A 27,365-nucleotide genomic window follows, 5' to 3' on the forward strand; every position below is an offset into this window, starting at 1 on the left:
CTGCCCCCTCCCCCCAATTCTCAGTTGGTCTTTTTTTTTGTTCCTTCTCACTTTTGTGCAGCCCCCAACCGATTTTCCTGTGGGACAGCGGCCCCCGACCCATAAAAGGTTCCCTGCTCCTGGTATAGCGGGTGCCTGGGAGTGCGGGCACAGTCAGCACAGGCAGAGGTGGAAGTGTAGATCCAGGCAGGCCAGCGGCCACCCCTCTCTCTGTCCCACACCCCGAGTGGGCCTAGCTTTGAACAGCACAGTCTCTCCTGGACCTGTCCTGCCCCTGGGTATATTGGTCTTGCAGCAGCCCCAGGCTGGCTCCAGGAGCTCCCTGTGCTGGGGGCTCTAGGAACAGCACAAACGTGGGTCAGTCTCCAGCCTCCCCCCAACTGCTGTCCCGATTTCAAGCCAGTCCCCAAGTTGGGGGCTGGCTCTGGAGGGGCCTGTGACCCCCCACCCCGGTGTGTTCACACGTGCTAGTGAGGAAGCTGGGGGGAGGGCGGAGCATTGGGGGGGTGCATCCCCCCACCCCACTATTGTCACTGGGCCCCAAGGAAGACTTCTCCCCTCCCCTCCCCCACGTGCCACGTGGTGCTTTCCGCTTCCCGAGGCGGCGTGTCCCGGAAGCTCCGAGGGGGTGTGGCTATGCTAATCAGCGCGGGCCTGTGCCCAATAGGCGTGTCCGGGGGGCGGAGCCGCCGGGCGCTGCCCCTTGTACGCAGCGTGCGCGGGCCGGGTGCGGAGCGGGGAGCGGGCCGGGATCGGCCGCAGGTGAGTGCCGGGATCGGGGCCGCGCGGGGTTCGCTGGGGAGTCAGGGCGTGGGGGGGGTGAGAGCGTGCGGGGGGCTGGGCAGAGGCGGGGGGGCTCTAGGGGGCTGGTCAGTGGGGCTCGGGATCTGGGTAGAGGCAGTGGGGCTGGGGGGTCAGTGGGGCTCGGGGGGGCTGGGCAGTGGGGCTCGGGGGTCAGTGGGGCTCGGGGGGTCAGTGGGGCTTGGGGGGGCTGGGCAGTGGGTTTGGGGGGCTGGGCAGAGGCAGTGGGGCTCGGGCGCTGGGTAGAGGCAGTGGGGCTTGTGGGGCTGGGGGGGCTGGGCAGAGGCAGTGGGGCTCGGGGGGGCTGGGCAGTGGGGCTTGGGGGGACTGGTGTGTTGGGTTGCTGGGCACGGGGGGGTGGGGCTCAGGAGGTGCTGGGCAGGGGAGTCGGGTACCTGGGGCTGGGCAGAGACAGTTGGACTCGGGGGTCTGGGGGCAGGGTATGGGGGGCTCGGCAGAGACAGTGGGGCTTGCTGAGGGTAGGGCATGGGTTGCTGGGCAGAGGGAGTGGGGCTCAGGAGGTGTTGGGCAGGGGAGTCAGGGGGCTGGGCAGAGTCAGTGGGGGCTCAGGAGTGCTGGGGGGCTAGGAGAGGGGGTGGGTCAGGAGAGGCTGAAGTAAGGGCATTGGGAGTTGGGCAGGCAGCATGTGGTGCTAGGCAGGGGAGTCAGGCAGTGGGGGTGCTGGGGCAGAGGGAGTTGGGGGTGTTGGGTTGCTGCATGGTGGGGCGGAGGACCAGAAAGTGCTGGGGGAGGGAGCTAGGATGTGGAGGTGCTGGGCTGGGGGGTGGTCATGTGGTGCTGGATGGGGGAACCGGAAACGGGATGCTGGTTGGAGGGGATCTGTGGGTCTTGGCCACCAGCAGAGGTGGGGGCTGTGGGGTGAGTGTGCAGGAGAATGGGGGGGGTGGGTTACCAGCTGAGGGGGTGTGAACTGAGTGTGACCATACAGCAGAGTTGGGATGCTCGTGCCGCTTGCTGTGATGGGCACTGGCTCTGGTCCTTGGGACACTGCAGTGACCCCTAGGGCAGGTGATGGGAATGGGTATCGCAGCGGCAGGGAGTAGGTGATCCGCCTGTGGGAGCGATGAGGCCAGTGGAAAGGGCTCGGACCGGGGCGTCTCTGGTATGCAGCAGGTCTGACAGCGGGGAGCTAAGCGCCCAGGAGACAGAAGGGCACTGGGTAGGCAGAGGGAGGGGAGAGAGACTGTCGTGGGTGGGTGGGGGGGAGCTGTGCTCGGCCTGGGTAGCAGAAGGGATGGTGGCATCTTTGAGAGAGGCAGAGGGCTTGGGGACAGCTGATATCAAGGCCTGGACGGGGAGCAGAAGTCATTTGTGGACACTCGGTTGCATGGAAGGACTTTGCAAGGCAGGCAGGGACATGCTGGGGAGACCAGCGAAACGGGCGGGCTGTTCAGTATGCCCTTATACCTATGGGTGTCGGGAATCCATTTTCCTCTGGAGGCCTAGATGCTGCTAGAAGCTAAATATTACCAGATACGATAAGTCCCAGAAGGTATCCTAGTCCCAGGTAGCGCTATTCTCGTTGCCAAGACGATGGTCCTCTCGGGCGTGGGAGGGCAAAGGGTCAGGACTCCTGGGTTCTAAACCTGGTCCTCCCATTGTCTCCTCCTTTGGGCGTGTGCAAGTCACTTACTCTGTCTCACACTTGGAGATAGGGTTACTTCACAGATGGATTGTGACCCAGTGCAGCCTATTGGTAGAAATGTTGTAATCACGCATCTCTCCCCCTCCTTCCCTTGCGTTTAAACATTTCCCGGTCACAACTTTCCTGGGTGTTGCTGCCGTGTGGACAGATTTGGGGTTTGTTTTCTCTCCTCTCTTGTTTGCCAGTTGCCATTCCTGCTGTAGGTGAAAAGCAGCATGCAAGGCAAAGGGGAAGCTGTTTTGCCTTTCAGCCCTGGCCGCCTTCAGGGAGCCTGCCAAGCAGAGGGTTAACGATTACCTCCGGTGGCAGTGGTGTTGGCTGTCTGGACGCCGGTCTATGACAAACGGGACTGAGACCCGCTAACCCTTGCCAGGTGTAGGACTCTCCGTTCTGAGAGAGAAGGCGTGTAGGTCAGATGGAGGCAAGCAAGGACTGTTGAGCTGGGGTTGCCTCTGCCCCGTGGCGGTACAGGGACACCATGACAAGGCTAAATGCAGGCCTGGTGCGAGCAGACGCACTGCTGGTGGAGTCAATGCAGTGGTTTCTGTGGGCACTGTTGGCCCATCGTGCTTGCGGGGTAAGATTGTGGCATATTGCACCCCCTTTGTGGTTGCGGGGAGAGACTAGGCTTTAGGGGTTGAGGAACGTGGCTGCGGGGAGGGGGGGGACGCAGATCTGTTGCACGACCATTGTGAGTGTTCCGCAGTCACAGAAGACCCCTGGGGCTGCTTCCCGGGGTGCTGACAGCCACTGACACTCTTTGCTATTTGGGGCTTCTCATCACCCTGTCCTGTTGGGCCAGATCCCAGCCAAGGCTCAGAGCTGAGATCACCCCCTCCCTGCCGTGAGGACCAATGCAGTTTTGGGCCCAGCTTCCGGGAAATCACTCCCCAAATGGGCTCAGGACCCCCAAGAAATCATTCAGGCAAGCCCCCTTAACAACGAAAGGAGGCTGTACACACAGATTGCTCCCCCAGGTAACAAGAACTCACACTGGGCTTGATAGTAAATAAGTGATTTTTATTCTTAAATATAGGATTTAAGTGGTTGCAAGTGAAAACAGGCAGAGCAAAGTGAATTACAATTTAAAATAACAAAAAACACATTGCTAGTTCTATCGCTTACCCTAAAACTGTGCTTATTCTAGCTAAGCCTCCAAACCAGGGACGTTCCCTGGGGTCCCTGGTTCATTCTCTAGGGTGCGACATGCCAGCCAAAGACTCAGACTGAAAACTTTGCATCTTCAATAGCTTCCCTTTCAGGTGGGAATTCTCTGTTTCAAATTCTTCCCTTTCATGGAAAATTACCTCCTCAGGTACCTGACAGGGAGGTCACATGGCTTCCTAAAACTGACCACTGCTAAGACTTAAAGGACAAAGGGGGCTTTTTACAGGTGATCACCTGGACATTAAGAGAAACATCCTTGCTGGCTTCCATTTGCGCATTTAAAACCATGAACCATGCCTTACTCCATAGCTCTAACTTTACATGCAAGAATGATAGACACCAAAATAAGATCTACAGTCCAGCAGACTGAGACGTTACAATTGATCGGTGACACGAGGTATTTTGTCCAAAGCATCTTCGTTATGTTTATTGGCGTCCATAAATCAATTTCATAAAGCCTGGGGGGCTGGGGGCTGTCACACTTCTCCCAGAGTGGTCTTGGAAACACCAGCGTTGAAGGGGTCAGATAGTCAGGAGAAGCCTTAGCTTAAAGCATGAAGGGAATGATTAGGCTTATGGAAAATGTGCCCTCTTGACCTTGTTTCAGCAAAAGCTGCAGTGACTTCTCCTGCCCCCTCCATTGGAGGTTTCAAATGCTGTGTGTGTTGACATCGCAAGTGTCTTGTGCTGTCTGTGAACTGTGGTGTGGGCCAGGTTCAGGAGAGGTGATGCTGAGATGTCCCAGGGGCTTTGTCAGAGGATAGTGAGGCACCTTGCTGGGGGGCAGAAAGGGGAAGGGATGTAGGGTGCTTTGCTGCCACATGCTCTCACCTCTTTCTGGTTGGTCGTGTTTGCACAGACAAGGCGAGTGCTTGAAAATCACTTTCTCATCCCACGGTGTCGACTTGCCCTTGCAAACGTTGCTTCTCCCTCTAGCTTTGCTTGCTCTCCCGCATCGGAGTGTTTAATCCCTCGCATTTCCATTGCACGTCCAACAGATTAGATAAATGGATAGTGCACACACTCACCGGTGCTTAAAACAAAACAAGACGTGGGGTTAGGGCTTTTGGATGGAGAGGAGGTGCCGAAGCAGGACTGCTCTTCATTTTTGGCCTTATTTCCCTTTGCAAGGGAGTCAGGTACCAAGCGTGGCTCCGACAGGCACCTGCCTGACGCACTAAAGAGCAGCCCCCTTGCGAATGGTACAGCCTGCTGAGACCAGGCAGCCAAGTGGGCTGAACAAGAACAGAAGCCGTGAGCCTAGACTGCCGTGTATCAGCAGCATCCGCTTCTGTTCTTGTAGCTGCTGCAGTGCCCAGGTGTTCGCTGTGCTCCCGACAGCAGCATATGTCCCTGTAGCTATCGTAAGGAGTGGGGTCTGTCTTTAGCTCCGCTCCGGACTCACGGTCTCCCTGGAGTGGGTCAGTTTCCTTCTTTGTAAGTCGGAGACAATGGCCAATTCACCGGACTCTTAGTCCTCTGCTCACTCCACTACCTTGTGTTTCCTCCTGACCTTCCAGCATCCTGGGGTTTGGAGGCAGCTGAGCCAAAGGCGGGGGGAGATGCAAGGGCGAAATATTGCACCCTTCCGTTCCAAGTAGGCCACACGTGGCCCGACGCTGCGTTGGACTCTGTCATTTCGCTGGGGCCTCCCACCCGCCCCGTTTCAAAGTAGCGTCACCAATCTCCTCTCCAGCGAAAGCCCAGTGGACTTTGCCACTCGATCAGGAATACTCCTGGTCAGAGGGCAGGAGCTGATAGAGGCTAATCGGTGTTGAATGCTGCAGAGGATGCCTCCGAAGGTCAGTCTGGCGGGGGTGGGGAATTGAACATGAGAGGGAACAGGCAGGATGCCAGGCAGTCTAGCAGGAGACGGGTGGTGGTTTTCTGCTGGTTGTGGGGGGAAGTCTCTTGTGATTGTTGCGCGTGAGCAGCTGGAGTGCTCTGGTCTCCAGCAAGCACTGGAAATTCCTCACCCTGCTCCAATAGGGATGCTCCAGGCCCGCAGCTTCTTTTCTTCCTAGGCTATTCCATGGTATTGTTCTTCGTCTCCCATGCTCTTCCCAAGAGGCTCACCGGCCTCCTGTCTCCTCTCTGAATGGCTCCAAAAAACCCTAAGTAGTGAATAGGAGCAAGTGCGGATGGATTCCTCCAAGCGTAGAGAGAGAGACATCTTGAAAGGCAGCTCCCAAGCATTTCTTTAGCCTCTGTCACCTGGCAGCAGCATGGGAGAGGTCTAGCCACGCCCGGGACCTGCCCTGTAGACCCGTTCCTACATGTTGCAGTGTCACTGTTCCAGCATGCTCGGTACCGGGTCTCCTGCCTGTGACGTTTCACTAGCACTTCAGGAGCTATAAGGAAAGGGTTGGATCTCCAGGAACTCAGTCTGAGCCTCCTTGGCACAGGGGAATAGGGTGGTTTTCTGCATTGCTTGTAATGCTTTAGAACAGGGTGGGGTTTGGGGTCTGGGGTTGCTGCGCTGACCTGCAGAAAAGTCAGTCGGGGGTCGTACACAAGTGAGAAGCAAAACAACAAACAGACAAACCCTCGCTGACCTGTCCCGACTGAGAAGGAGAAGAAAGACGCTCCCCACATTCCCCTCACACAACTAGAGGAGGCCTGAGCTAGCAGATTTTGTGTGCTCCAGCCCCATGAGGGGACAGCAGCGGGGGGGGGGGTGCATTGGCTCCCCAATGCTGAAGGGGGAGCTATGAGCCCGGGGGTCCAGAGTCAGATAAGCTGGGGGCTGCATCCAGTTCCCCATCCCTGGTTTAGGTTAGATCTAATTGCAAGGAGCTTCAACATCACCTACTCCTGGTGCCTCTTGTGCTTTGTCGGCATGTCCTAGATTATCACGACAAGGTGCAGCTTTCCGAATGCTGCAGCCCCTGAGTCTGAAGAGCCGCGAGTTGCTCTGCAGCCTTTTTTTGCTACTCTGGAAGGCTGCAGAGGTTTGTTCCACTTGAAGGGATCCTCTCAGACTCAGGGAAGAGAGGAGTTTGTTCTGTGTGACTCACTCCATCTTTGGTCTCTGGGCACCAGCAAGGGCTTGTGAAGCTGACACCAGTCCGCCAGGTCTTTCCCCAGGCGTCAGGGGAGCCGAGTTCTGAACACTGACCGCATGGTCCGATTTTGAACTGGCAACTTCAGAGCGAGCTCTGGTCCTTGGCCGTCAAGGCCCCCTGTAACCCTCGTACGCTGCTGGGACGGGTCTCTCTCTCTCGGCTGCTCTGGCGCAGCTGTGCTCGAGTCTAGCCGCGGCTCTGGAGTATTTCCTTAAAGCCCAGGCATTTCACTTTCGCTGCGACGTACTTTGTGGCTGAGCTCAGCCAGAGGCCTGGTGATGGGCTTGGTGTGTGTGGTGTTTTTTTACCTCGGGACAGCTCACACCAACGGGAAAACACGCCAGGGTTAGCAGTGAGGACCAGGCCCATGCCCCACGCTTTGCTTAGCAAGCATCTCGTTAAGCTGGAGGGAGAGCAGAGCTGTAACTCTTCCTGCATTTGAAGAGTTATTTTTGTCCCTCAGGGTGCAGAGTTGGCAGAGAGAAACCCGGGAGTGGTGTGATCTTACTGACCTACTCAGAGTTTCCATGAATTCCAACAGCTCAGGCTTCTGGGAAGGTGTTTTTATGGTGTGTGTTTAAATTTTCTTCTGCAGTTAGTATAATGCGTGGACTGTATTCACTGAGCAGATGACTGGGTTGGTCCGTTTGGAGCCCGGCAGGAGGTTAATAATGGGGCGTATGCTAGAACCGGAGCTGTGTAAACAGAGGTAATCTGGGGAAAAGGGTTGGACAGAGAGGTGTCTGCATTTGCAGTGGAGACTAATATTCCTGGCTTAGCCAGACCTGAAGCAGGGCAGGGGAAGCTTTTTGGTTCAGGGGCTGCTGACTTGCAGAGAAATCAGTTGGGGGGCCGCACACAAGTGAGAAGGAAACAAAAAACCCCTCGCTGGCGTGGCCCCAGATTGAGGAGAAAGACCCTCCCCACATTCCCTTCACGCACCAGAGCCTGTGGTGGGGGGGCAGGCTAGTGGATTTTATGTGCTCCATCCCCGCGGAAGGACGGTGAGGCTGGAGCACCATCGTTGGTCCCCCAGAGCTGGGGCAGGATGAGCCCTGAGCCTCGAGGGCCGGATCCACATTTGGGCCTTAGGTTCCCCATGCCAACCTAAAGGATTCTGAGGCGCGTCAGAGGGACTTAGCCACATGGCGTCTAATGCAATTCGCTGCCGGTAGGTGGGAAGCAACAACTCCTCCTGTTGATGGGGGGGTCTTGGCCGCGGTCCCCATTCAGAGAAACAAACCGGGGTGTCGTTGTGGGCAGGTCGGAGAGGGAGTGTTAGACATCGCTGTGACTGAGAATAGCCTTGGACCAAGGGATTTATGCCTTCCCACCTCAGGGGATGAACCAGCCCCTTGCTGTTGGTGATTGGGAAGAAAATGCCCCGAGGTGCAGGTTTATTGCAGGGCTTTACACTCTTGTGATTCTGGGGCAGATCTGCTATGGCAATTTCTGTGTTGTGCGGTAGTTGGCTTAGTAGGGGTTGAAAGGTTGGAAGTAGCCGGTAAACTAAGTGTTGGAACGTGGGGAGAAAAGAAATTCTTCCCTTCTCCTCTGGTTGCCAACCATCATTCCACGCCTATCTTGGGGGGAGCCGGAGAGTGAGGGAGTGTGTCCCCCAACCTGACCCATCCCCAAATCTGCGCTGTGCTGCATCCGGATTTGGGAGGGGAGGGGTTAAATCGGTAACGCATCCCTCATAAGCCCTTGCTAAAATCTCACCGACCAGCCGGACTCCAAGGAATTCCTGGTGCTTTTAAAAAAAACCACACACACAAAAGATTTCAAAGTTGCAGTAAGCCCTTGAGAATGTCGATCCCTTTTTAATGGGAACGTTTTGGACGCGGCAGAATAACAGCAGTGGGTGCCTGGGTTTGGCTTGCCTCTGATTAGCCTGGAGTTGGGGACAACAGGCGCTTTGCTTTTCCCGCCCGGCCCCAGTCCGGGAGATGGCCCTTTGCCGCAGGCCCGCCGGGAAGGGCTCTGCCCGTCCAAATATGGGTCTGGCCGCCGAGCCAAGCTCTTATTTTCAGAATAATGGGTTGGGTAGGGGCCAAAGCCGCCTTAAATCCACTCCGAGAAGAGACCACAGTCTGTAACGCATCAGCAAAGTTTGTTTTGAATGTGGCTGGGGGCCGGGACTGCATTCCCCTGTAGGTCGCAGATGGGTGGGTGTTAGCTAGGGATGTAAAATCCCGTTTAACTAGTTAGTTAACCAGCTCAACGTTAAGTTGATTAAATGGAATTGGACCAGGGAGGGGGCTTTCCAGTCCACTGGGCCTCTGGCGTAACAGTTCATGGGGAAGCATCGCCTGGGAAGGGTTAACTGGTTACCAGTTCACATCCCTGGTGTTAGATGAGTTGTATTGCTCTGCTAAGTGGGTGTAATGCTGGTGTGAAGCCCTGAACATAAAAGAAACCGCCTCAAAGGCCCCCCGTAGTGAATTACCCACCCCCAAGCCTTACAAGCATTTGTCTGTTGGAGAGTGTTTCAGTCTTCAATGCACTTACTCTCTCAACCCCCCTGTGCGGCAGGGCAGTGCACACAGAGGCTAAGTGACTTGCCCAAGGTCACACAGGACACCTGTGCCAGAGCTGGGAACTCAACCTGGGTTTTCAGAGTGCCAGCCTTCTCAGTGGTTTGTGGAAGTCCAGAGCCCTGAAAATAACTGCCTACAACTGGACTCAGCTTTTCCTTGGGCTTAAGGATGCTGCACTTGCTAAAATACTGGGCACCAACTGGGGGTGTATGTGTGCTGCCACCTTTGTATCCACGTCTGTGTTAGCAGCACATGGCTGAGCTCTGGGGAGGGGGCGAGAAATCTGGCAAAGTCCAAGCCAAGACTTTACGGAAGTGCGCAGCTGATGGTCCTGGGGAGAGTCCAGTGTTCCCTGGCACCCCAGGGTTTCCCTTCTCAGCAGCACAGTGCGGCCGTGTTCCTGTGACCCAGAGACACGACTTTCCCCGCCCAGTCCAAATCCACAGTGCCCATCAGAGTGGCCTTGTCCCTGGACTGCAGCAAGAAGCCCGGTGCATGCAGGGTCCTGGCGAGCATCTTCCATTTCCCTGCCAAGGCGTCCCGGTCTGTTTGGTGCTGGAGCCTTTGCAAGGGGACCCCGCTGAGGAATGGGGGAGAGGGTTCTGTTTTCCTGGCCACAGCTGGCCCTGAACCACCTGGGGCAGGAATAGCTGGGATAGCTGCGTGAGGCCTTCCCGTGTCTCCGGATGGAGAGATGCGCCTCGCGGAGCACAGCAGGTGAAATTCTGGAGACGATGCTGCCGCTCCCGTTTAACAGGGCTGCTGTTTCCCCGGACACGCTGGGGAGGTGTCATTGGACACCTGAAACCTTGCTTACTGCAAGGCACTCGGAGCCTGTGGTTAGAATCCGGAGGAGAAGCCCGAGACCTGCTCCTACGCATGGGCAGGTGACTCCGCTAACCGGACACTGGCCTGGGTCGGTAATCTTTATGATGTGTTTTGAGAGGAGCCTGGAAGGGATGTAGATTCTCATGCTTCAGGGCATCACATCAGCTGGTCCCCAGGTATGGGGTAGGGATGTTAAAATTAGATTGATCAACTAATCGAATAGTCGATGGACTTTCCATTGACTATTCAGTTCTTTGATAAGGGCTCTTCTGCTTTGATAAGTGGCTACATTTCAAAGGCAGAAGTGCCATGCGGTGTTCCGCCTTTGAAACGCATGTGGAGACTCTTGTACGTTTAAAAGGTGGAACGCTGCCCCTCCCATGGAATTGGAGCTCGGGGGAACCGGCTTTTAAGCTGGCTCCCCTCAGCATCCCTTCCTCTTCCCCGCACTTGCTGCCTCTTTCTGAGAGGCAGCAAGGTGGGAGGAGCAACTAGTCAATTGGCATGTTGACTATTTGATGCGCTTTTGCTTATCGGATAGTCGATTAGTCGCTTACATCCCTAGCATGGGGAGGGGGTGGGTCAGGAGGAAACTCCCTCCGGTGGCAAGTTGTTCCGTATCTGCCTTCGGCAAGGTTCTCGGCAGCTGGTGTTGGCCGCAGGTGGGTCTGATCCGGCCTGGCAATTCCCATGTTCTCCGGTAAGGCCGCCCTCCTGGCATCGTGCATGGCGAGCGGGAGCCACCCAGCGTGCGGCTGGAATACAATCGTGCTGATTTCTCTCCTAGAAATAGGTGAACGGAAATACATGTGCATCTCTGCCTGGGGGAGAGGCCGCTGGGATGTGGTTCAACTTCTAATCTGCAGCACGGTTAGAAAGCAGCCTCGTGAGCACGACATCTTATTCCTCCAGCGGCTGCGTCCTTTTCCGGGGTTCCCAGAGGGCTCAGAGGCGCTCGCTGCAGCCCAGAAGCCAGGTTCCCACAAAGCTGCGTGTGCTGGGGGTTCGATGCCTCCTGGCTGCGGGATTTGTGAGAGCGAGACCGGAAGCCCTTGGAGCAGGGGCCTTGGCTGGGGTGTGTGACGCTTGCCCTGGGGTCACCCACGACCCTATGGGGGCAGTCAAGGTGACTGACCGGAGGGGGCAGGCTTGGGTCACAGGGATGCTGGTCTCTAGCCATGGTCTCTGCAGGCTGTGAGCGGTGGTTGTAACTTAGAAAATTCAGAGGAAAGGAGGGATATGGATAAAAACCAGACATGGTGCGACTATCCGGCCAGGAACGTTGTGCTCCGCTGACTCCGGGCTCCGCACTATGGGACCCATCAGTCCATGCCGAGCTCGAGATTGGACCTGGGTGCCGTGGGTCGACACAGAGCCCCCCCCTTGCACTCTCTGGGCAGGGAGGGGGCCTGAGTAGAGGTGGCATCCTACTGCTCAAAGGAAGTGAAAGCTGCCGTGGCCAGCTGCGACTGCTGGGCCTTGCCCGTCACAGGAAACTTCCTGAACCTCCCATCCTGAACCTCCCTCCCGGCTGCTCCAGTTGCACTGCGTCTTTGCAGCACTAGGTCAAGGCTGCCGTGTGGAGCGGCTGCAGGGAGCCGGGCCATGTTTGCACAAGGGCGGTGGTGATGGGTCGGGCCCTGCGAGCTCGGCAGGCTTGGCGGAGGGTGGAGGCATGTTTCGTGGGCTGCCTTCCCCCAGGGCCCTGTAGACTGAGAGCGTCCCCTGGGAGGCTCTGCTGCGTTGCTTTGCTGGCCTGAGGGCCTGGGCGCTTTGAGGGGGAGCACAGAGTACGGGCTGGCTGATTGGCGAATGCGCTTCAGCAGGGAGCATGCAGAGGAAACACTTGGGTCCTCAGGGGCTCCCTGCTCGCTCTCCCAGGCCGAGCGCTGTGACCGCAGGAATCGCGGTGGGCATCCTGCTGCTAACCCCACCCTCCCTCTTGCCTCTGCAGAGACGGTGAGCCCTGCTGCCCCGAGCGCTCAGCACGCCCTGCTTGCCGGCACCTGTTCCGGATCCTTCCTGCTGAGGTGAGGGCTCTGCGTCAGGCGAGAGCTGGGGGAAACCCTCGGGGGCCGAAGCCTCCCAAAGACAGTTCCCTCCCTCCATCGTTTGGAGCACGGCACGGCACACGGTGCCTCGGTTTCCCCTCAGGCCACGTGTCGGCAGGAATGCTGGCTGCCTCGTGTCTGTCTGTGCGGGGTAGCGCCGTCCCGGGGAAGAGGGTGGCAGCTGGGAGCACTGTCTGGCTGCCTGGGCTGCTGAGAAGCCCCAGGGACAAACCCAGCCCGGCACGACATTCCTGCCCATCTGCATGGAGGATGGTTTCCTCTCTTAAAAATATTGACCTGACTTAACCTTCCCGGAGTCACGCGACTGCAGCCTCTCTCCCCTGCCGCTCCAGTGCGTCAGGCGCTGCCAGCGGAGCCTTTCCCTTCGGGAACGGGCCCCACGGCAGAGCTGCTCGCCCGGCAGGGCGGGCCTGGGGAATTCCTCGCTGGTGCTCCGTGGGGCTGCCCCTGAGGCCGGACGCCGTTGCAGATTTGCAGCCGGGGGGGGGGAAGAGCGCACGGACTTTTCCTCTGCCCGCGGGATCGGTGCTTTCGGGGCAACCACGGCAAGTTCTTCTGTCCACGTTCCGCGCTGAGTCGCGGCCCCTCGTGGCGGGGAAGGAGAGCCCCACGGCAGCTGGGCTCCTGGAGTCTAGGGGTGCTCGGCTGCGAAGGAAATCTGCTGGGCGGGTGCCGAGCCCTTCTAGGAGTCATGAGGAACGTGTCCTCCTCGCCGCTGGGTGCCCGTCCTCCTGCGTGGGGAAGCCGAGTAAAGGCTGGGGCAGCTGGAAGGAGGGGACCTAGCTCAGCCAGGCGGGGTGCTGGAACAGTGTGGGTGCAAATTGCAAACCCTGTCTAGAAAGGAAGCCATGTCAAGCCCCGGGGGAGCACCCCGAGTTCCAGCACCTGTGCAGCCAGGGGCGCTCCCGGAGCGGGCCTGACCCAAGCAGATGCGTTACCTGGAGTGGTAACCCCTGGCAACTCCCGGGCTGCCGGGAGCACTCAAGTTAACCGCAGCGTCTGTCTCCTTTTGCAGCATTGCCTGCGCACCATGATCCTGGCCGTGAGCCCCCGCTGCCCCCTTCTGGGGATGCTGCTGTGCCTCCTGGGCATCTCCTGCCAGGCGCAGGCTGGCACGGACCTCTCGCCGCAGCCGGCCGTCACCGCAGCCTCCTTCCTGCAGGCGCTCCTGCGCCGGTACGGCGAGAGCGAGGCGCTGACCCTGCCGCAGCTCAAGGCCCTGCTGAACCGCCTCGACGTGGGGGTGGGACACGAGAACATCTCCCGGTCGGAGCCGCAGCGCAGGAACCTCTCCCGGGTAACGTGCCGCGTGAATTCCTGGGTGGCCCCGTCTGCAGCGCCTCAGGAGGGATGGCCCCGGCTTCACACACCATTTTCCTGTCCCCTCCATTAACACCTTGCGCAGGGTCACCACGGCCCTGGCCATGCGCTAAGCTCGTCTGGAATAGAGAGATGAGCCTGGGTCTCAGTGGGGAGAGTCATGGGGGCCAGTCTGCAGGGAGGCAGCTTGAGCTCTGCGGAGACCACGGCTGCCCCTGCTGTGCCTACTTGCTCTCCTTAGATCCCTGCCTTCTGGGCCCCGTGTTCCCATCCCTGCTGCGTTCTGCTCGCTGGGAGCCGCGGGGGGAGGAGGAAAGCCGGCCCTGCTGGGCTGGAGGAGCGTGGAGAGTACTGTCAGGGTGCGGGTAATGCAGCCCCTCTAGCTGGGGGGTTCTTGGAACCCTTCAGACCTGCAGGGTGAGGTAGGGTCTTGCATGCAGCAGGATAGGCCTGAGTCCAGCTAGGGGCTGCTGTGAGCACCTGGGAAGGAAAGGACACATCAAGGAGCCCTCTGAGGGTGTCCCTGTTGCCGAACCAGGCAGCAGAGCCCAGGCATGGGCTACTCAAGGTCTCTCTCTCCCCACCCCAGTGCTTCAGCTCCTCGGAGCTCTTCTCCGCCCATAACCTGAGTGAGGGGGCCCGTCTCGGCCCGCGCGAGTTCCAGGAGTTCTGCCCGGCCATCCTGCAGCAGCTGGAGTCTCAGGCGTGCACGGCGGAGAACCTGGAGAACGAGGAGAATGAGCAGACGGAGGAGGGGAAGCCCAGCTCGGCAGAAGGTGAACGGAGAGCCAGCGGGCCCAGAGAGGGGGCCAGGGCCTGCGTTGGCTCTCAAGGCGTTACCGAAGCGGGAGTTTTCCGAGCAGCGCTCTCAAGTGCAGGGCACTGATGCTTTTTCTCAGCCCCGCTGTAGGACTGGAGATAGCACCAGAAACGACCCCTCTCCTTGCCTGCCAGGGCAGGCCCTGGCCTCAGGCCCGGAGCACGAGCCACGCGCTGGGGCTGGGCAGCGTGTCCGGAGCGGTGTCTTCGGCTGACAGCTATTAGGAAATGGCGCTAGCCTGCTCAGGAGGAAAGGAACCAGGGTGTGGAGGGGGTGGCCTCATGGGATTTGAGGAGTTTGACTCCCAAGTCCTAGAACTCCCCTTGCTTCCTTGTATGTCCCACAGGCGGGGAGAGCGCAGAATTCACTTGGCAAAGCGAAGGCGCATGGGATACCCACCTGGAGTGCTCCCCACTTAATGTGACCCAAGCCCTTCTGTACGTACCCAATGGTGTGAATTGAGACAGGGCGCGGCTGTCCCATGTGCATGCTGCTGGCACAGTTCATGTACCGCCCATCAGCCCAGCGTGAACTAAACCCCTGTATAGACCGGCCCTGGGCTGCACAGAGGAGAACTGAGGATAGAGATCCGAGGCGGGGGACCCTTTTTTTACATTAATCCATCGCTTTTCCAGCAGGTTAGGCTGATGAAGTTGCTCTCTAAATTGAATGTGGAATCTGGCCGGCGGTCATGATAGGCCTGCTTGCGAAGTGCTAGCCCACTGCGCTAGGACCGCCTAATGCTAGCTGGCAGAGTGGAGGGGCAGATGGTTGGAGTCCCCATCCCCCCGCTGTGTTAAATGACAGAAAAAAGCAAAAATTCTCAGCTGAGGGTGATGACCTGGGACTAGGGACCCCGGTTCTATTCCAGGCTCTGCCGCTCCGCTAGCTATTTGGCCATGGGGAAGTCACATTGACTGACACACACATTCTCCACCTCGGTTTTCTCTTCTCCAATCTGTGTGTCAGTCCTTACCCGCCCTCCCCGGGGGGCTACCTAAGAGCCAGGTGCTTTGGGAAGGAAGATGCTGCTGAAACGCACTCTGCTACTATGCTTAATAGTAGTCCTCTTAGTGATGGCTTTGAGCAGCTGTTAGAAACCAGAGGGACCCCTCCACACCTGAAGGTGCAAAAAAACCACCAAGCACCCGAGCATCCTGGGGAAATGCTCCTCTGAGCCACTTCATGCTCCTTCCCTGAACTCTCCCGTAAGGGGTAGTCCGCCCCCCACAGCTGGATTTTTCTGTTGTTGCTTAGGTCATTCCAAAGACTCCTCCTGGGAGAAACAAAAAACAGGACTGCACCAGACTAACACGGCTACATTTCTATCACTGCTCTTCCTGGGAGAGACATCTCTCTTGTGATAAGCCTGTAGAGTCTCCTCTTCCCTTCCCTACCAAGAGCAAGGCAGGACTCAGTGAGCATGCTAATGGGGCCATTGATAATACAGAGTGGAAAGTTTGCTATTGGGACATGTGAGTTTAGTTCCCTGCACAATCAGCACTCCTATCACTATAGAGCAAAGCAGCGTCCCGTCAGTGAGAAAGTAGGGTTTGAGTCCCTGCGTCTGGGCCCTGCTGTGTGTGTGTGTGTGTGAGAGAGAGACAGACACACACACACACACACACACACACAGGCTCACACTTGTTCTAGGCTGTTTTGCCTCTCACCGGAGGATCCCGTTCATAAATAACGGGTGTTCCTATCGCCCCTTTCGTCCCAAGCACATTACAGACTATTGAGGTGAATTGCATTTTGCCCACCTCTGAATGGGCCGTGGCGGCTGTCTCCGTGGCCACGCCGTGTCGCTGTGGGACAGGCTGAGGACTCGCACGCCGGCCGTCCCGTGGCACTGTGACGGGAGAGTTCAGGGAAGCAGCGTGCGGTGGCTCAGATGAGACTCTCCTTCAGGGACGGGTGGTTTGTTTTGCGTAGAGCCGCAGAGCCCAGCCCTGAACCCCGTGGCGCCAGGCGCTGTGCAAACACGGCCCCAGAGGAGCGTCTCAACGTGGGTTAACTTCCCGCAAGCGCCAGGGGACCGGTAACAACCAAAAGTGGCCCAGGCCTCCTTGGAGTGATAGCGCCCCCTATTGCAACACACGGGTATTGTCTCAGGAACTCGTCTCTGGTGCCTGCATTCTCCTCCTTCCTGGCTCTGCCTCGCTTTTTCCGGCCTGTTAATGGGGTACAGCTGAATGCCGCACCTGGAGCATAACAATAGCCAGTGCCCTTTAAATTAATTCAGAGACCCGGAGTTAACCAGGTTTATTTCCACACCCTCCCCATCCTGTAGCTGTCCCACCATTAAAGGATCTCAAGCAGCACAGTGGAGGGGAATGAGCCTTCGTCAAGGCCAGGCCCGCGCCTGAGCGAGGCCTGACTCCCTTGGCCTTCCTTGCCCAGCTGTATCCTGAGCTGCTGGCATCAGGCCCTCCCCACCCCAAAGCGCCTTGGTAATCCATCCCTCGTTTCTTCTTGTTCCGCAGTGTGGGGCTTTGGTTTTCTCAGTGTGTCACTGATTAACCTGGCCTCCCTCCTTGGAGTCTTCGTCGTGCCCTGCACCACCAAGGCCTTTTTCAGACGGGTCCTCACTTATTTCATCGCGCTCTCCATCGGGACGCTGCTCTCTAATGCGCTCTTCCAGCTGATCCCAGAGGTGCAGTAGAACCCACCCTGCCCTTCTTTGTCTCTCACAGGGCTGGCTCTCCTGCCGGCCTTTACAGCTCCACCCCTGCCAAACAGATTTCTCCATCGCCAAGGGAAACTCTTCCATGCTGGCTCCCCAGCACCCTCTGACTCCTCTGAGCACCAGGAAACATCCCGTAGTTTCTTCAGGGTGGAACTTGGTTGTTCAGGCTGCACATGTCGCCCTGTGGCATCCTAGCCTGCTTCCTCCTTCCTGTCTGGTGGCCTGCAGCCTCTCTGAGCACAGCAGTGCCACTGCAGGGCAGCTGGCAGCGATCCTAGCACGAGACGGAGAAGAGAGCTCCTTCCCCCATGTGGCTCCGGCTGGGTGGCCAATCGGTCCCCCCCCCAGTTGGAGTCATTGGAAACATGGCTGGTCCTAGCTGCTTGTGGAACAGGTTGTAATAAGGCCCCTCGCTCGGTGTATTTTGATTGGCCTTTGGTTGCTAGTGGGGAGATTTCCCAAAGCCTGCCTGTGGTGAGTGATGCTAAGCACAGACCAAGCGTGCACTGGGGCTTCAGGAGGACTGGCCATTCCCGTACTGGGGTTGACAGCATGTTTGCAGCATCATTAGTGGGCTGATGGGCAGAACCTGGGGGGAGCGGTCCCAGGGCTCATGAGAAGGGTGTGTGAATGAGGAAGGAAGGAGCAGAGGGTAAAAATGCACTGAAGGAACCCCTCTTGTCTTGGGATCCCAGATTTCTCCTGGCGGCAAAATCCCCGGAAGGATCTCTGCAAAGTGAGGTTTCCTGGTGCCCCGATGGGTTTGTCAGATACATTATGAATTAATTTTTGGTTTAATTGCGCAATTCTGGAGCTAAATAAATATTCCCAGGTGCTTTACAATCAGGTATTGGGCACACATGCCCTCCTCCAGCCTGCTTTCTGGCAGCAGGTTGTTCTCAGAAGGGCCCAGGTGCTTATGGACCTCAGATCCTCAAACTGTTCAGCCTAGGAGTCGTGGAACAAAAATAAAAATCTCAGCTTCTCCCTGGAGCGTCCCTCCCACGGAGATCTCGGGCTCGCTTTGCCGTCAGCATATGTGTGTGCATTGTACTGCCCTGAAGAAGACCATGTATCTAATCTTAAATGGCTATTGCCTTGCTTTGCCTGCGCTCCAGAATCTCCTGGCGGTTTCAGTCAGCCGCCTATTGGCAAACGGAGAGAAGTGGGAACGGCAGGACTGGTGCGTGTTTCTCTCGGTCCCTCGCAAGCTAGAACAAAACTAGTCCACTTCACGATGGGTCTCCCAGGCTTGGCGGTCTGTCTACCTCCTAGCATTGCTGCATATCCCATGTAGCCATGGGCTGTTACCACATCGCTAAGCCAGAGTCTGAGGGGACCTCTTGTTTGTGGGACTTGGGGAGGTATTTTTCAGCTCCAGAACTGTAACTTCGTTGTATTTGTCTCTTAAAAGCCAAACAAAATGCCTTGCTGCCTGATCTGGTGGGAACTGAAATGATGGTGTACACTCCACCCCCATGGTACGCTTGTGGTAGAACTCCCGCAGCATGGAACGTAAATGCAAGTGAATCCGTGAGCTTGGAAAGGCCTCGTACAGACCAGGGGGAACGCTTGGCCTCTCTAACCTTATCTGGTGTTCAGATACCCCAGGGATGCGTGCGCTGGCCGTGCACAGGGTGAAGAGGCTCAGCTGTGTGATGCGGGTGGAGTGTACAAGGTGCAGGCTATAGAACTGAGGTGCTCCATGGGACGCTGGAACTCTGACATGCCCACCTGCCCCATAAACGGGCCTTTGGCTCCTGAGAATGGCCTGTGTCCACTGAGAGTCTGTCAAGGTCACCAGGAAAGCGAAGCAGAACCCTGATTTTTTTTATTTTTCCTCTTGTCAAAATAGACTTCACCTAGTCCTGCCAAAAGCTAATCTCCGTCCTTGGAGTGTTTGTTTTAAAGTCGGTCTTGTTAGGGTGAGGAATCTTGTTCCTTCGCTCAACCCTCTGCTTCCCCCAGGGGAGAATCCATTCCCAGGCCAGTCTGTGGTGCAGCTGGTCGCTGGAACTGTGTCCTGGAACGCAGGCTGGAGAGCCTCACATTCCTTGTGTGCCCGCCAGGATCCTGCCCTCGCCAAAGGGGCCGGCATGCCAGAGTTCCAGAGCCATCTAGTACCAGTTTGATTCTGGCCTCCTTGAATCGATTCCAAATTGATATGAAATCACTAATAAATGTCCCCTTTTCTCCTCCCTTTCCCCTCTCTCTCTCTCGCTCTCTCTCTGGTGTGGATTCACTTCTTTGCTCTCCTGTGTTGATTCTCCCACCCTTTGCACCTGGGGTGGGGTTGGCACGCACGCTACAGTCTGGGGTTACGGTTTCCTCTGCGTGACCGTCATCTCCCTCTGCTCCCTGGTGGGAGCCAGCGTGGTGCCCTTCATGAAGAAGACCTTTTACAAGCGGCTGCTCCTCTTCTTCATTGCCCTAGCGATCGGAACTCTCTACTCCAATGCCCTCTTCCAGCTCATCCCCGAGGTATGGTGAGAGCCTTCGGGTCTGTGGTGCATGTGCCTGTCTGTCTGTCTGTCTCTGCGCTCCCTGGCTTGAGGAGAAGCCGGCGGAACTTGAGGAGAAACGTGAGCGATGGTTGCAGGCAGACAAGAGATGGTCAGTCCTGGCCTGGGCCTGCAAATGGTGCTGGAAATGTTTAAGGCCCGTTGGCGAGGCTAAATGGAGGGACCGGGTTAAGTTCCTAGCTCGTTGCCATTAGGGATGTAAAGTCCTGTTTCATTGGCTAAAGGTAATGTTCAATTGGTTAACCGATTAAAGAAGCAGTAGATGGGGGGAGGCAGCCCAGCTGGTCTGAGTGGTCCCCTTTCCTCCCACCTGCCGTGGCCAGGCTGGAGTGGCTGCTCTCCTCCCCCCACCGCTGACAGGCTGCTCCAGCCGGGCTGGTGCGCCTCCTGCCCGTGGTGGGCCCTGCAGTGCCTGCCACCTTGGTGCCTAACTCAAATGGCGCTGATGGTATTAACTTCCCTGCCAGAGCGAGCTGTCTGGCGCTGCTCAGAGGACCTCAAAGCCTTGGAGAATGCCCACATGATGGAGACCGCTGGTACAACTGTGGTTCATAGCTATGCTGGCATAACCCCCTCACCAAGGGAAAGGGTTTTTCCACGGCTGTAGGTGCCATCTGTCTGAGCAATAGTGGCTGTGTCCAAAAAGAGCATTTGTCTGTCGGCCTAGCTGCATCCACCCTGGGGGTTGTTAGCATAGTTAGTGTGTTTTTTGCACACCCCTGGCTGATGTTGCTGTAGTAACCCCCCTTTGACATGTAGGCCAGGCCTGAGCTATGCTCAAGCCGTATAAAGCAAGTGGCTGTGATGTGTGAACAAAGCCAGGCTCGACTTGGGTCACTTTTATGGTAGAGAGCAGATGGGGTGGAGAGGCCCCCTTGCCGAGGGAAATGGTGCTGCCTGTTGGCGTCCCTTCTGCCTGGCTCCCAGGGTTCATGCTAGCCAAGAGTGGACATGCTTCAGGTCGACACAACTCTGAGTTTGTTGTGAGAAGTGACTTAGATGTTCTGGGCTTGAGATGAAAGGATCCACAGCCTGTGTTCTAAAACTTGCTGAGAACACCACCTGTGCGCACGAGAAATGAGTGTGCTGCGCAAGGTGGCATGCCGCTGTCCAGAAAAGCCTCACACCTGATCAGGGAGCGTTGGTGCAGCAGGCTCTGTAGAAGTTGTGCAGTTGCTTCTCCTGCCCCTCAAAATGAAGGGGTCGGCTAAGGATGTTTTCTGGGACTGGTGGCTTATACAAGAGATTTCATTGGTCCTTCTCTCACAAGTCAGGTGTCACTATAAACACAGGCAAGCGGGCCAATGAATTTAAAAACCAATAGATTTAAAGCAATGGAATTTAATAACCTGTGGAACTCCTAGCCACAGGATATCAAGATAAGTAGCTGAGTGAGATTTATAGGGGTATTAGACATTTAGGTGAGTAGGATCAGCAGTGACACCATCTGAGATAAAAATGAGATGAGCGAATAGTTCTCACACAAGCTGATTTCATCTAGGGTCAAGAAGACCTTTCCTCCTAGCATGCACTAGTATTGCACGTTTGGGTGCATTAAGCATTCATTGCAGGGAGAAAAGACTAACTGAAGTGCTGCTCTGCTGCCCCTGTAGTGAGAGATCCCAGAGACAAGGGTAAGGGAGATGAGGGGTACCGCTGGAGTTCACGGTTCTCAAACCTTTCTCTGTTGCCCCTTGTCTGCAGGCCTTTGGATTTAACCCTCAAGAGGATTATTATGTTTCCAAATCTGCAGTGGTCTTTGGAGGGTTTTATTTGTTCTTCTTCACAGAAAAAATCCTGAAGATGCTTCTCAAGCAGAAAGACCAGGTGAGGCGGAGCTAGTCCTCGGGGGGCACGGATTGACCAGTGCCACAAAGGTGCTCCCAAACAGACTTATTCTGGTGCCGTTTTCACAAATCCATTTTTCACGAGAACCTGTTTCCGTTTGGAGTGGACTGGCTGCACGCTGACTCTTAAATCCTGCGTGTGGATAGAGAAGCGTAGATCTTTGTAAAACAATCAGTGGTTCCTTTTTTACATTTGGGGGAGGGTTATAGTTTCGTGAGAAAAGGGGAAGCAGAAGGCACTTGGCAATGATGCTGTATGTTTGTTCCTTCTCCTGCTCCACGCTAAAAGCTGTCCTGTGCCATCCGAGAAGTGGCTCCAGTCTGGGCCCGCTGCGGCTGGGGGCTGTTCCAGCTGGGGTGGAGTGCCCCTACGCCAGGCCTCCATGGGCAGAGGGCTGCTCCAGCCCACTGGTTAACTGTAACTGGTAATCATCACCCACGAAGGGTGATGGATAACCGGTTAACCATTCGCTTCCCTAGTAAGTTGTATAGTCGTTTAACAGAGGCCCTGGGAGGAAAGATGCTATTAAAAGGCCCAGTCCTAATGCTGGGCTATAATACCAAAGAGACTCTAGTTTCTTAATGGTTTTAGTCACTTCAGCATCACCATCTCTGCAAGGCTTCCTGTCCTTGCTTGTGGGAAAGCTAAAATAATCAGCATGCCACCGACAATTAGGCGCTGGAAGCGTACAAGTTATGGAATGCCACCTGTAGCCCATGGCCAAATGTGGAAAATCTCTGTGTTCTTCCAGCACCATCATGGGCACAGCCACTACAGCCCGGAGACTCTCCCCTCCAAGAAGGATCAGGAGGAAGGGGTCACTGAAAAACTGCAGAATGGGGACATGGATCATATGATCCCTCACAGGAACAGTGAGCTAGAGTGCAAGAGCCCTCCAGTGGATGAGAAGGTCATTGTGGGCTCCCTGTCTATCCAGGTGGGTGCCTGTCCTGGTGGTGTTACGAGTTACGGCTGTTGGCTTAGTCTGCAAAGATGAGCGTGACGCTGGCAGCACAATAAGTGGAGTTGTCCGCAGCCTGGGGGGGAATCGGGGACCCAGCCAGTGGGGTTCACGTGTGACTTTGGGGTGCTCTCTTGCAGGACCTGCAGGCTTCCCAGAGTGCGTGCTACTGGCTGAAAGGGGTGCGATACTCCGACATTGGCACGCTGGCCTGGATGATCACCCTGAGTGACGGCCTCCACAATTTCATCGATGGCTTGGCCATCGGCGCCTCTTTCACCGTGTCGGTCTTCCAAGGGATCAGCACTTCTGTGGCCATTCTCTGCGAGGAGTTTCCCCACGAGCTGGGTACTTTGGCCTGGCGGCTGTGCACCTTACCTGCATGTGGTCCCGACCCAGGGAAGAATTTATGCATGTGCTTAAATCTTTCTCGAGGAGAGAGTTTAAAGCACTTGTTTAAATTGAACCCACTTCACCATTTTCTTCTAACCTTCAACCAAATGTACCAACAGCTCAGTCACTTACAGAGAAGCATGTGGTGGAGGGCGGTACGAGAAGCAATACCAACCGGGCTAGACAAGCTGTTAAATCACATTGTGTTATCTGTTCTGAAAATTCCGGGTGTTTGTGTGATTAAAGTTAGATTGAGAGACATCTGGTAAAACACCCGGTTCCTTGGAATGTGTTTAAACGTACAAGGTGATATGTGGATCTCGGGCACCTGGCAAATCAGTAATTCTGCCTGTGGCACAAGGGGACCAAAACTTTGCTAGGGTGCCGTGTTGTAATTACCCGCACTGACACACAGCTGCTTCTTGAGGCGTGGGTACCGTGGGTAGGGCACTGCCCCGCGGGGCTGTGCGGATCTGGATTCTGTTCCTGGCTTCACTGCCAGCTCACTATGTGACCAAAGACCCGTCATTTCCCCCTCTCTGTACTTCTGCTTCCCCGGGTGTAAAACAAAGGAATGATCCTCTATTCTCTTTTAAAGCACTTTGAGGTCTATGAAAGGAGAGAGACTCTATAAGAGCAGGGAGGGGTAATATTGTTTATTATTATAGAAGGCCTTGAATCAGCAGCGATTGAGCATTTCAGTGTTTGAATAGTCTCACTGATGTTGACTTCAGTGAGGCTGCTCACACGCCATGCATGTGTTTAAGCCCCTCGGTGAATAGGGAGTCTAATTAATTATCCAGTGGGAAGCTGCACTGAGGAGTTGGTGGCTGCATCCATTCCGCTGATGGTCCGTGTGTAGCCGTCTGTCTCCTCCTCCCCTTATGTTATCCCCCCTTTTTGCAGGTGACTTTGTCATCCTGCTGAACGCCGGAATGTCCATCCAGCAGGCCCTCTTCTTCAACTTCATCTCGGCCTGCTGCTGCTACCTAGGACTGGCCTTTGGGATCCTGGCTGGCAGCCACTTTTCTGCCAACTGGATCTTTGCTCTCGCTGGCGGGATGTTCCTCTACATTGCACTGGCTGATATGGTAAATCCCAAACCGACGGGAGCCCAGGGCTGCTGGCCTAGGGAGTTGAAGCATTGGGGGATGAGGGCGGGGGTGGGAAACGGACTTCTGCAGTGACCACTGGCCAATCCACATTGATGAGCCTCTGTTAGGATTATTGTTACACTGCAAAGCCTCAAGGATGCCGGGCTCTGGGAGCTAAGAGGATTTGCCTGATGGCAACATGATGTAACATCATGTGTGGTACACCAGGGTGTCCTTCTGGCTTCTCACAGCGAGGCTTCTGGGTGATTTTTAGGAAGGGTATTGAGTGGCCTGTGTGAGTGAGACGTATCCGTGACTCTGGGCCAGGACGGGAGAATGGTGAAAATAGAACATACGGAGGATGCTTACCAAATGTAGCGTGTGTAGCTCACCTGCAGCTAGACCACTTGGAGCTGTAATTTTAGCAGAGCTTAGCTTAGTGAGGTTGGATAGGGTCAGGTCAAGAGCTCTTGACCTTGATTGTGAACTGCTCTATATAAATTCATGCGTAATACTGGGGGGGGGGGCACGCTACAGCACTGGGGTCTGCAGGTGCAAATTTATGAGGAGGGTGGAGAATTTCCACAAGTGAAATGTTCCAATTCTCTCCTCAGTTCCCGGAGATGAACGAAGTGAGCCAGGAGGACGAGCGGAACGGCAGCGCCTTGATTGCCTTCGCTATCCAGAACGCAGGGCTGCTGACGGGATTCATCATCATGTTGCTGCTCACCATGTTCTCAGGCCAGATCCAGATAGGGTAGGACGGGCCTGGCTTGGCTGGGCTTTCCCACCTGCGGGAAGGAGGGCAGCTGTACGAGGCATCAGCATTGCAAAAACACTGCGGAAAAGAGGCATTACGACTAAAACTCTTCCATAGACTCTGTATCATTTATTTTTGGGGGGGCTGATGAAGCTCCTTGCCCTCGATCTAAAGTGATCCAAGGACTTGTTTCCAGTGTAGCAACCCTTCCTCTCCTCTCCGGCACCCGAGGGACTCCTGGGAACAATGCACATGAGGATCAGGAAAACGGGCTCCCTGGCTCCTTTTTGGCTGCATCACCCACTTCCGAGAGCTCCAACCATGGACGTTCCTTCTTCCCATCCTCTTTGGGTGGCTGCAGGCGGGGGATGGCTGAGGATGGATGTCAGTGTTGGACGTGAGGCCACTTGACTGAAGCAGAAGCTGTGTTTAGGCTTGTACCCGTCCATCCCTCGTGCTCAGTCCCTCCAAGAGCAGTGGAAATGTGGGGGATGGGAGTAGCTGAGTCAGAGAAAGGGGTCATGGTGCAGCCCCGGTATTTCCATGCATAATTTGTAGCCTCTAGTGTCCCGGTTGTGCAGGTCGCTGGTGTTTCCCGTTAGCATGGGGAGCATGCCTGCCTCTTGGATCTAAACATCTCCCAAGAGACCTTCCTCCGGAAGCGTCCTGTGTTAGATCTCTGCAGAGCAGGCCAGGCAGGAGGAAAGGTTCCGAGTGCGAAAGAGGGATGAAGAGGCTCTGGGAAGGTCGCCCAGGGAGAGGGGATGAGCACGAACGTTTCCTGTGGCTGGGCTGGACTCTCTCCTTTCCTGGCACAGATAATGGATGCTAAACTGGACAGGCAGCCGTGATTTTACTGCTCTTCATAATTAGTCCGTTAGTCACAGCGCTCTGGCCTCTTCCCACTCACCGCACGGGCAGCACTGAAGACAACCGGGCAGAAGTGTTTGATGTGTGGCCAGACTGGCTGGGGCAGAGGGTTGTGCTGCTACCCCTGGGGATTTAATGAACTAAACGGTGGCATCTGCAGGTCAGAGTTACTGTAATGGACACTTCTGGGTGGCTTCCAGGAGGTAGAATAGCCAAACATTGCTGCCTTTCTTGGCATTTTCTCTGCAAAGAGGCCTCCACCCTATCTGGGGACATTTTAAGAGCTGGAGGAGCTTAGCCGCGAAACAAAGATGTTGCAGGATCTCACCAATTCAAGGAAAGCGCATGGCAGCTGCATGTAGACTGGGGCGGTGTGGAACACAAGTCCTGGGGCTGGTTTTTCAGGCCTGCCTGCGAGAGGGAACCTTACACTGTGACCAGGTTCACTTGGAATTGGGTGTCTGGTTTTAAACACCGATACTGCTGAGTTGCAAGCGTTTAAAAAAAATACTGTAACTTTTTTTCTTAAGGGCACAGGGTCCTAGGAACAGTCTGAGGAATTGGAACCCAGCTGGGGTAGCTGCAGGCTTTGGGAAGGGAGGTAAAGGTATTTCAGAGCTTTGCTTCTGGGCTAGCTTTCCTCCAGTTCGCGAAGAGAACTGACTTACTGTTATCATACTGGTAGGCTACGTCTACACTACATGCTTTTTGCGCAAGAGCTTTTGTGCAGAAAGTTCTTTCGGAAGAGCACAGCCACACCTCGAAGCACATTGCAAATCGATATGCTTTCGCGCAAGGGAGCGTCCGCACTGCATGGATGCTCTTGCTCAAGAAAGCTCTGATGGCCATTTACAGAATGGCCATCAGAGCACCTGTGCTTTTTCCTCTGGAGCGCCCACGCTTGCCTCTTTTGCACAATAGCTGTAACGCAAAAGAGTTATGCCTCGTAAAAGGAGGCTTATCTACACCGGCAAAAGCCCTCTCTTCTGCCATTTTAACTGTTGATTTACTTGCGCAAAAGTGCATTTGAGGTGTGGACGCTTCATGGGTTTTTGCGCAAAAACCTTGCAGTGTAGACGTAGCCGTAATGTTGGCCCCTGGGGCTTGGGTATGCAATGAGGCACCCCTCCCCCGTGGATTGTTTCAGATTCTGCCTCCCATGGTTGTGAACTTGGGGCTGTTGACTAACAGAAGTTCCTTGCTTTGCTACTAGCTTGCTGGGTAACCTCAGGCTAGTCACTCCCCAACCCTTCTGTGCCTCAGTTTCCCCCTCTGAAAAATGGGGATAATGCTGACTTCCTTGGTAAAGTGCTATGAGATGTACTGATCAGGAAGGCACTAGATAAGAGTGAGGAATGATGCTGCTGCCGGAGTCTGTCCCGTGATCCTTCCATCTGCCAGACTGGCTGTTGGTGGTGGTAAAACTTGATGAGAACTGGTGCAAAATGTTCTTTGGGCTTTTCTGAGCCCTTGAAGAAATCCTGAATCTCTAGTTTCCCTTCGAGATGTTCTTGGGAGCTGACTTCATCAGGAAACTGAGTGGAAATTCAGGTGAATTGCAGGGGGAAGTAAAGAGTTGAGGCTCCTTTTAGAGAGTTACTTATGACACTCTCGTCCAACATTCTATGAGTACACGTGTTGCGCTGTGGAAGGCAGGTAACCAATGTGTTAAATTAAAGGATAATACAAATCTCCCTAAGGGAAGAAGGGGGAGGGAAGTGAATGGGTGGGGGAGGGGGAACAGTTGAGAGAAGATGTCTTATACCAATTTCCTGAGTGGTGTTATTTATATTTCCCTTTACAAGTCTGGTTAGAAACTCAAGTTCCATCTCAGTATTTTAATAACTCAGGTGTTGTATGAAATTCTTGTCGAAACAAAGAACATAAGTTATGTCTTGTGAACGCTACAGTTTATTTGTAAAATTCCATAAATAAAATCTATTCTGTAA

General features: G+C 55.5%; 1 protein-coding gene across 8 annotated transcripts; it reads left to right on the plus strand.

Annotated features, from left to right (window-relative positions):
* Positions 1–623: 623 nt before the first annotated feature.
* SLC39A14 (solute carrier family 39 member 14) lies at positions 624–27,365 on the plus strand. 8 transcript variants are annotated; one of them, XM_075911081.2, is made up of 10 exons: positions 624–762; positions 12,022–12,097; positions 13,155–13,436; positions 14,049–14,235; positions 19,280–19,449; positions 21,195–21,317; positions 22,090–22,275; positions 22,440–22,647; positions 23,599–23,783; positions 24,401–27,365. In XM_075911081.2, the coding sequence occupies exons 3-10, from the start codon at positions 13,170–13,172 to the stop codon at positions 24,545–24,547; spliced, it is 1,473 nt and encodes a 490-aa protein (XP_075767196.1). In that variant the 5' UTR covers positions 624–762; positions 12,022–12,097; positions 13,155–13,169; the 3' UTR covers positions 24,548–27,365. The 8 variants fall into 8 exon arrangements, with proteins under 8 accessions (XP_075767196.1, XP_075767197.1, XP_075767199.1 ...); XM_075911082.2 differs by lacking the exon at positions 624–762 and adding an exon at positions 1,732–1,981; XM_075911084.2 differs by lacking the exon at positions 624–762 and adding an exon at positions 1,732–1,924.

Source organism: Pelodiscus sinensis, chromosome 28 (genome assembly GCF_052426305.1).
Source record: "Pelodiscus sinensis isolate ZL-2025 chromosome 28, ASM5242630v1, whole genome shotgun sequence".
Classification (NCBI taxonomy): Eukaryota; Metazoa; Chordata; order Testudines; family Trionychidae; genus Pelodiscus; species Pelodiscus sinensis.